This window comes from Oncorhynchus mykiss, chromosome 7, assembly GCF_057628025.1.
Source record: "Oncorhynchus mykiss isolate SJ-2025 chromosome 7, ASM5762802v1, whole genome shotgun sequence".
Taxonomy (NCBI): domain Eukaryota; kingdom Metazoa; phylum Chordata; class Actinopteri; order Salmoniformes; family Salmonidae; genus Oncorhynchus; species Oncorhynchus mykiss.
In genome coordinates this window covers 56,227,953-56,237,500 of record NC_143028.1, presented here as the reverse complement: position 1 = coordinate 56,237,500, position 9,548 = coordinate 56,227,953, and the positions used below count along the sequence as shown (strand labels likewise).

Sequence of the window (9,548 nt, the reverse complement as noted above, 5' to 3'; positions counted from 1 at the left end):
AAGCCAAGTACTCCGAAAACAAGCTGAAGTGCACTAAAGCCCGCAACGACTATTTGTTGAACCTGGCAGCAACGAATGCCGTTGTGGCGAAATACTACATCCACGATGTCTCTGATATGATTGATGTAAGTATGCGATAGACACACAGGCTGGTTTGTGTCTCACTGCTGGGATTGTCCAATGTTGGTCTAATGTTGGTCTAACCTTGGTCTAACGTTGGTCTAACGTTGGTCTAAGGTTGGTGTAATGTTGGTCTAACATTGGTGTAACGTTGGTCTGTTGGTCTAACGTTGCTACACTATATATTCTCACCATCTGTTTCACGGTTCGCAGCCCGTTTGCTGTATTGCTTCAAGCTCCTCTGTTGGTTTGAAACACAGAAAGAGTTTACCTCCATTTTGTGTCTCCTAATCTCAAACACAATAGTTTGTTCTAAGCCCTCCAGTAGTACCGTTGTATGTCTAACTGAATGGCTGAATGACTATATCTAACTGATATATGTTACCACCCAAAAGGCATTGTTATGATTCTTCTGGAAAATGAATGATGACTTCCTGTCAAGGGAATGGTTCAGTGTTGACAGTCAGAATACCTTCCTCCTGGTCTTGTCTTCCCTCTCTTACCCCTGTTCTCCTTTCCTCCCTCTGTCATGCCCTCATATATCTGGGAGGGCTTGGAGTGCTGTCAGGGCTAAGGCCCCTTTGGAAGCTGTGCTGAGAGACTTGGAGCGGAGCGTGGCCCTGTTACTGTCACACACCACACTCTCCCAGGGAGCCAACCAAAACACACTGATGGTGAAACATGACTCTGGGTGACACACACACACACACACACACACACACACACACACACACACACACAGAAACGAATCTGGTCCTATGTGCTTCCTACTTCAAAACAAAACACTTCCCTTTTATTTTACTTCATTCCTCAAATCTACAGTACAGCTAGGGTTTTCACCCTCTTCTTTTGGTCCACTTCTAATAAATAATGTGTTACGTTGAACTGTATGCAACTTCCCCTCCAGAGTATCCATTGGATTATAGAAATAGAGAGTAATACACAGTCACATGACAGAAAAGACCATACCTAGGTGAACCACCATCATAATTCAAAATGCAAAGCCAATGCAGCCCAGCAGCAAGTCTGCCTGAGAAGTCTGTGATTACTGTTGGTGAACAGGGTGAGTTTGCTTTGTGGACCACTAATGGCTGGAGGAATGAAACCCTAGCCAGGGTCTGGGTGCCGGCTCTGTGTATACAGGCAGCTATGTGGCCAGTATGGTTGGCAGGGTTCATTCAGCCCCGGGTTACCTGGTAGTTGTGGCAGGGATCATTCAGCCCCGGGTTACCTGGTGGTTGTGGCAGGCATCATTCAGCCCTGGGTTACCTGGTGGTTGTGGCAGGGATCATTCAACCCCGGGTTACCTGGTGGTTGTGGCAGGGATCATTCAGCCCCGGGTTACCTGGTGGTTGTGGCAGGGATCATTCAGCCCCGGGTTACCTGGTAGTTGTGGCAGGGATCATTCAGCCCCAGGTTACCTGGTGGTTGTGGCAGGGATCATTCAGCCCTGGGTTACCTGGTGGTTGTGGCAGGGATCATTCAGCCCCGGGTTACCTGGTGGTTGTGGCAGGGATCATTCAGCCCCGGGTTACCTGGTGGTTGTGGCAGGGATCATTCAGCCCCAGGTTACCTGGTGGTTGTGGCAGGGATCATTCAGCCCCGGGTTACCTGGTAGTTGTGGCAGGGATCATTCAGCCCCGGGTTACCTGGTGGTTGTGGCAGGGTTCATTCAGCCCCGGGTTACCTGGTGGTTGTGGCAGGGATCATTCAGCCCCGGGTTACCTGGTGGTTGTGGCAGGGATCATTCAACCCCGGGTTACCTGGTGGTTGTGGCAGGGATCATTCAGCCCCGGGTTACCTGGTGGTTGTGGCAGGGATCATTCAGCCCCGGGTTACCTGGTAGTTGTGGCAGGGATCATTCAGCCCCGGGTTACCTGGTGGTTGTGGCAGGGATCATTCAGCCCTGGGTTACCTGGTGGTTGTGGCAGGGATCATTCAGCCCCGGGTTACCTGGTGGTTGTGGCAGGGATCATTCAGCCCCGGGTTACCTGGTGGTTGTGGCAGGGATCATTCAGCCCCAGGTTACCTGGTGGTTGTGGCAGGGATCATTCAGCCCCGGGTTACCTGGTAGTTGTGGCAGGGATCATTCAGCCCCGGGTTACCTGGTGGTTGTGGCAGGGATCATTCAGCCCCGGGTTACCTGGTGGTTGTGGCAGGGATCATTCAGCCGCGGGTTACCTGGTAATTGTGGCAGGGATCATTCAGCCCCGGGTTACCTGGTGGTTGTGGCAGGGATCATTCAGCCGCGGGTTACCTGGTAATTGTGGCAGGGATCATTCAGCCCCGGGTTACCTGGTGGTTGTGGCAGGGATCATTCATCCCCGGGTTACCTGGTGGTTGTGGCAGGGATCATTCAGCCCCGGATTACCTGGTAATTGTGGCAGGGATCATTCAGCCCCGGGTTACCTGGTAGTTGTGGCAGGGATCATTCAGCCCCGGGTTACCTGGTAATTGTGGCAGGGATCATTCAGCCCCGGGTTACCTGGTGGTTGTGGCAGGGATCATTCAGCCCCGGGTTACCTGGTGGTTGTGGCAGGCATCATTCAGCCCTGGGTTACCTGGTGGTTGTGGCAGGGATCATTCAACCCCGGGTTACCTGGTGGTTGTGGCAGGGATCATTCAGCCCCGGGTTACCTGGTGGTTGTGGCAGGGATCATTCAGCCCCGGGTTACCTGGTAGTTGTGGCAGGGATCATTCAGCCCCGGGTTACCTGGTGGTTGTGGCAGGGATCATTCAGCCCTGGGTTACCTGGTGGTTGTAGCAGGGATCATTCAGCCCCGGGTTACCTGGTGGTTGTGGCAGGGATCATTCAGCCCCGGGTTACCTGGTGGTTGTGGCAGGGATCATTCAGCCCCAGGTTACCTGGTGGTTGTGGCAGGGATCATTCAGCCCCGGGTTACCTGGTAGTTGTGGCAGGGATCATTCAGCCCCGGGTTACCTGGTGGTTGTGGCAGGGATCATTCAGCCCCGGGTTACCTGGTGGTTGTGGCAGGGATCATTCAACCCCGGGTTACCTGGTAATTGTGGCAGGGATCATTCAGCCCCGGGTTACCTGGTGGTTGTGGCAGGGATCATTCAGCCGCGGGTTACCTGGTAATTGTGGCAGGGATCATTCAGCCCCGGGTTACCTGGTGGTTGTGGCAGGGATCATTCATCCCCGGGTTACCTGGTGGTTGTGGCAGGGATCATTCAGCCCCGGGTTACCTGGTAATTGTGGCAGGGATCATTCAGCCCCGGGTTACCTGGTAGTTGTGGCAGGGATCATTCAGCCCCGGGTTACCTGGTAATTGTGGCAGGGATCATTCAGCCCCGGGTTACCTGGTGGTTGTGGCAGGGATCATTCAGCCCCGGGTTACCTGGTGGTTGTGGCAGGGATCATTCAGCCCCGGGTTACCTGGTGGTTGTGGCAGGGATCATTTAGCCCCGGGTTACCTGGTGGTTGTGGCAGGGATCATTCAGCCCCGGGTTACCTAGTAGTTGTGGCAGGGATCATTCAGCCCCGGGTTACCTGGTAGTTGTGGCAGGGATCATTCAGCCCCGGGTTACCTGGTAATTGTGGCAGGGATCATTCAGCCCCGGGTTACCTGGTGGTTGTGGCAGGGATCATTCAGCCCCGGGTTACCTGGTAGTTGTGGCAGGGTTCATTCAGCCCCGGGTTACCTGGTGGTTGTGGCAGGGTTCATTCAGCCCCGGGTTACCTGGTGGTTGTGTCAGGGATCATTCAGCCCCGGGTTACCTGGTGGTTGTGGCAGGGATCATTCAGCCCGGGTTACCTGGTGGTTGTGGCAGGGATCATTCAGCCCCGGGTTACCTGGTGGTTGTGGCAGGGATCATTCAGCCGCGGGTTACCTGGTGGTTGTGGCAGGGATCATTCAGCCCCGGGTTACCTGGTGGTTGTGGCAGGGATCATTCAGCCCCGGGTTACCTGGTGGTTGTGGCAGGGATCATTCAGCCGCGGGTTACCTGGTGGTTGTGGCAGGGATCATTCAGCCCGGGTTACCTGGTGGTTGTGGCAGGGATCATTCAGCCCCGGGTTACCTGGTGGTTGTGGCAGGGATCATTCAGCCGCGGGTTACCTGGTGGTTCTACCACCAGATGTTCCCCCTCTCTCCCACATCCCTGCTGGTCTAATGCTGGGTGGTTACTGTGGTATTGCCCCAGGCCTGCCTGGCCTCTTCTGATACTCTGAACAGGTCAGGGAGTTGGATACAGAGATCCTGCATATGTAAAGTACTGTATGCCTAGAAACATATGATGCAATTTAACTGAGGCTTGAGGCTAGACAGACTTTTGACAATGAGAGAGATTACATCCAGGATTTCTCTCTTTAAACAGTTCTAAACATTAACTGTGTGAAGTGTGAAGGAGCGCCAGGAGCTGTAGGCTACACAGGGGTCTGCCAGACGGAGACCTCTGATTGACGGCTGTGTCTCTGTGCTGGGTCACTTTGTTGGAGCTGCTTCTTGTGTCTGGCAAGCAAAAGGGGCCATGTCATCCCAAATCCGGCCCCACTGCAGGGAAAGGGATTGTGAGCATGACTCGCTGTGCTTTGCCGCCACAAGCTTTGCAGAGGATAAGGGCCTGTTTGTCATGCCACACGGAAACAGTCACTAGCAGCCAGACATCAAAACAGACATCCACACTGCAAGTCAGCCCTGTCCACCCGAATAAATGGAAATAAAGTACAGACGTCTTTTGCATGCAAATGAACAATGTCATCAGTTCTGCAGTACCAGTATTCTGCCTGTCAGCACTCCTGCTACAGTCTACTCATGATAGGACCATGATTCAATCAAAGCATGGAACTCATTAGAGCCAGGCAGTGTGTTTCTTATGGGATGTGGCTGTTGAAATACAACTCTGTACCATAAAGAGCTCTGTGCTCCCATATCCTTACTCATTGTACACCGACCCTGTTATAAAACAACCGCAGATATGGGGGGTTATCATTGGAGTCGAGCGCAACTTCCTGTGTGTTTATGAAAGAGTGTTTAGTGAATCACTAAGCAGTCAGACTCAGGCCCCACGAAGCCTCTTAGAAACCCACTTGGCTATAGTAATGAGGTTAGTTTATGCAGCTCCATGGTTGAGCTAATTATCTGTACTTGCTTCTCTAATTTGGTGTATTCTATTATTCTATTTCTGCCCGTTAACCCCCAACAGTGTTTAATTTGGAATTTAGTTCATGTTGGAGGTCAGGTTAGTAACATGCTCGTAGGAAATGAGCGGAATTGTGTAACTAAATTGTGTGCATGCTAAAGACTGAGTTCATCACATTGCCTTGTGTATAATGAGGGCATGGATTCAGACTGGTTTGTCAGGTTGTTCGTAATTAGGGCCAGTATGTTCTTAGACACATGACCTGTGCTGGAAAACTCTGGACCCTAGGCGTATGCTTCCAGTCAGGTCATGATCAACTCCTTTATTATATTCTACTCTTATGTTAGTTATTGTATTATACTATACTATAATGACTGCATCTACAGTGCTGCGACCTGGGCTACCATGCCAGCCTGGCACGTACCTTCAGGACCTACCTGTCAGCTGAGTACAACCTGGAGACTAGTCGCCACGAGGGCCTGGACATCATGGAGAACGCCGTGGACAACCTGGACTCCCGCAGCGACAAGCACAAGATCATGGACATGCACAACCAGGTGTTCTGCCCTCCCATGCGCTTCGAGTACCTGCCCCACATGGGGGACGAGGTGAGAGGTGTTAAATGACTGATACATTTGGTACATTTATAGATTCATACTATATCTTTATCAAAATGTATCTAAGTTACAAGTACAACCAATACATTTTTTAAACCATGGAAACCACATTCATGCCAGCAGCAAGCATGTTTTTTTCCAATCCTGTGAGACAGTTTTCCCAGCCCGTACCTCTCTGTCTATGTGTCCTCTCAGGTGTGTCAGGTGAGTGCCCAGCAGCCTGTGCAGACTGAGCTCCTGATGCGCTACCACCAGCTGCAGTCCCGCCTGGCCACGCTCAAGATCGAGAACGAGGAGGTGAAGGCTTTTTTTAATTGTACCTTTATTTAACTAGGCAAGTCAGTTAAGAACAAATTCTTATTTACAATGACGGCCTATCTTGGCCAAACCCTAACCCGGACGACATTGGGCGAATTGTGCAGCACCCTACAGGACTCCCAATCACAGCCGGTTGTGATACAGCCTGGAATCAAACAAGGGTCTGTAGTGATGCCTCTAGTACTGAGATGCAATGCCTTAGACAGCTGCGCCACTCTGGAGTCCATGATAGCGCCCCCCCCCCCCCCCAGTGTGTCTGTTGCTTCCCCCCACTGAGTCTGCTCTGTAGCCTCTGTCACCTCTCTCTCTGACATGCCCAAACTCAGCCGGTCTTTAGAGACCATCAGCTCTCATCGCAAGTTCATTTCAGTGGCCCACACACACTCCTTGGGAGCAGAGAGTATATTAAGCTTGTGATATTAACTTGTGTGAAAACACTAATGGGTGCATGTTCCATGTAGATACAGTACATCACTGTTGATGGTCTATTGTGTGTTGTGATGACTGGTCCTTCTCAGTGGGAGCAGCAGGCAGTGCGCACACACACACACAAACACACACAAACAAACACACCTCTCACCCTCTGAGTAGATGCAAGTGCTAACGGAGGTGCTAATGACCCTGGCTGGCTAGCTACAGCCTGCCCTGATGACTATGCCTCCGTCTCATAACATCTCATATAACTGGCGGGTAATCTCAGCGCTGTAGAGAAAGAGTCCTCAGCCCTTTTACATCCAGACAAACCAGACGCTCTTCATATTCTGCTGTTATTCTGATGGATGGCTGACCAGTGGGTCATCTGGTACACTGCCTATGAATGAGCCCTGTACCAGTTGTTATTCAGGGTCAATTTGTCTTTGAAATGGGATATGCCAGTGATCGCTCACACTTGACCTTGCACATGTCGTAGGGAACCCTGAAGTTTAAAAAATCTTACTGGCCTATTATGTTACAAAGGACCTGGATCAGATGACTGAGGAGGAAATTCTGTTTCGTTTGTCACCATTTCATTTTTTGTTGTTGAAATTCTTCCCTTTCTTGTTGTTCTGAAGGACATGGATCAAATGACTGAGTAGGAAATCCTAGTTCATCTGTCATCGTGTCAGTTGTTGAATCGTTCCCTTTGCTGTAGGTGAGGAAGACACTGGACGCCACCATGCATACCATGCAGGACATGCTGACTGTGGAGGACTTTGATGTGTCCGATGCCTTCCAACATAGCCGCTCCAATGAGTCCATGAAGTCTGTTGCCTCTGAGACCTACATGAGCAAACTAAACGTGGCCAAGAGACGGGCCAATCAGCAGGAGACAGAGGTCTTCTACTTCACTGTGAGTACCTGCCTGCTATACATAGCCTTCATACCTGCCTGTTATACATAGCCTTCATACCTGCCTGTTATACATAGCCTTCATACCTGCCTGTTATAGATAGCCTTCATACCTGCCTGTTATACATAGCCTTCATACCTGCCTGTTATAGATAGCCTTCATACCTGCCTGTTATACATAGCCTTCATACCTGCCTGTTATACATAGCCTTCATACCTGCCTGTTATACATAACCTTCATACCTGCCTGTTATACATAACCTTCATACCTGCCTGTTATACATAGCCTTCATACCTGCCTGTTATACATAGCCTTCATACCTGCCTGTTATAGATAGCCTTCATACCTGCCTGTTATACATAGCCTTCATACCTGCCTGTTATACATAGCCTTCATACCTGCCTGTTATAGATAGCCTTCATACCTGCCTGTTATACATAACCTTCATACCTGCCTGTTATACATAGCCTTCATACCTGCCTGTTATACATAGCCTTCATACCTGCCTGTTATACATAGCCTTCATACCTGCCTGTTATAGATAGCCGTCATACCTGCCTGTTATAGATAGCCGTCATACCTGCCTGTTATACATAGCCGTCATACCTGCCTGTTATAGATAGCCTTCATACCTGCCTGTTATAGATAGCCTTCATACCTGCCTGTTATAGATAGCCTTCATACCTGCCTGTTCTGCCCTGAGATATGCAGCCATGCCTCAGGACAACTGCCTGTTAAATCTGTTTCACAGTTAAGTAACATACCTGGCTGTACTGCCATAGCCACTGCAGTGTACAGTACTGCACATCAACATCAAGCCATCAGCCATCACACTATTCTATAAAACACATATGACAAGCCCCATGCTTTGGAAATCACATGGAAATCCAATTATCCCTGGAACAGATTGAGTTTGTTCCGTACAGAGTGAAACTGACTGAATGTGTTCTCTGGCCTCTGTGGTGGATGGCAGGCGTCTCGGCCTGTTCCAGTCACATCCCATTAGCGCTGTTCACTCACTGACGCCTTCATCTGGTCTGTTTGGGTTCACAGAAATTTAAGGAGTTCCTGAATGGCAGCAACCTCATCATTAAACTGCAGGCCAAGCATGACCTCCTGAAGCAGACACTGGGAGAAGGTAAGGCCCCTCGGTCTCTCCACCAATGACATCATATCTATTTAAATCAATGTTAGTTTGACACCCCTTCTCTTAATGCTCCTACTTCCTTCTGGTCACAGTGATGTTAATGGCAGGCGCCAGGCCTTGCGTGTTAACGCCTAGCTCAGTATGAGCCAGAAATCCCTATGTGATAGGTGATGGGTCTGTAAAATGGCCGCCATCAGGCCCAGTAGTGTTGTGGAGCTCTTATCTAATGAGCAAATCTGAACCAGGCAGAGGAAGCGGGAGGAGACCACATGAACTTGTTTATTCTCAAGGGGCAGAAGGGAACTAGGGAAGAGGAATTAAGTTCAAATTCAAAGGCGAGTTGCATCAAAGGAATCACAAGAAAACACTAAAGCACCATCGATCCCCACTCCTCTCTTCTCATTTGCACGAGTGAGACATTGCACTGGTTGGTTCCTGTATGTTGTAGCCTCTAGGAGGATCCTGGAGGAGTATGGGTAATATAAACCCCCGCCCTTCTCGCAGAGGCCCCTCCCAGGAGGTCCTTTGTCACCTCAGCCGTGAGTAGTTTACGCCCAATCAGTCAGGATGTCCCAGCAGCACCATCTCAGCAGCTGCTACTGCACCAGTGGTTCACCTAGTAGAGAGGGACAGCAGGCACAACCAGCTGAGGCCATGCACGCACACACACACACAATTTCACACCATACTCACATACAGTGCACAAACTTGGTCGACATGGATTTGTCTTGTCAGTCTAGGCATCCCTAATGTTCCTCTGTCATCTTCAGATCTCTATGAACTGATACCTCAAACTTATTGCTCAGACTGCTTGAATGTGTTTTCATGTGAACATAGCCCACAGCTTGTTTGTTTGTGTGATCGTGGCCCAGTGCTGCTGTCTGTGTAGGGACATACCAACAATGTTTAATTA

General features: G+C 50.2%; 1 protein-coding gene and 1 long non-coding RNA gene across 3 annotated transcripts in view; one reads left to right on the top strand and one right to left on the bottom strand.

The window, feature by feature from the left end:
* Positions 1-9,548, bottom strand: part of LOC149982603 (uncharacterized) — a 179,789-nt gene that overhangs the window by 45,235 nt on the left and 125,006 nt on the right. The window lies entirely within an intron of this gene.
* LOC110528991 (SLIT-ROBO Rho GTPase-activating protein 3) overlaps positions 1-9,548 on the top strand; it is a 120,619-nt gene that overhangs the window by 76,245 nt on the left and 34,826 nt on the right. For both annotated transcript variants that reach the window (XM_036983710.2, XM_036983709.2), the window contains exons 6-10: positions 1-125; positions 5,610-5,831; positions 6,036-6,137; positions 7,291-7,488; positions 8,542-8,626. The exon at positions 1-125 is cut by the window's left edge and continues 4 nt beyond it. In XM_036983710.2, coding sequence (XP_036839605.2) covers positions 1-125; positions 5,610-5,831; positions 6,036-6,137; positions 7,291-7,488; positions 8,542-8,626 — 732 coding nt within the window. The remainder of the gene's footprint in view (positions 126-5,609; positions 5,832-6,035; positions 6,138-7,290; positions 7,489-8,541; positions 8,627-9,548) is intronic.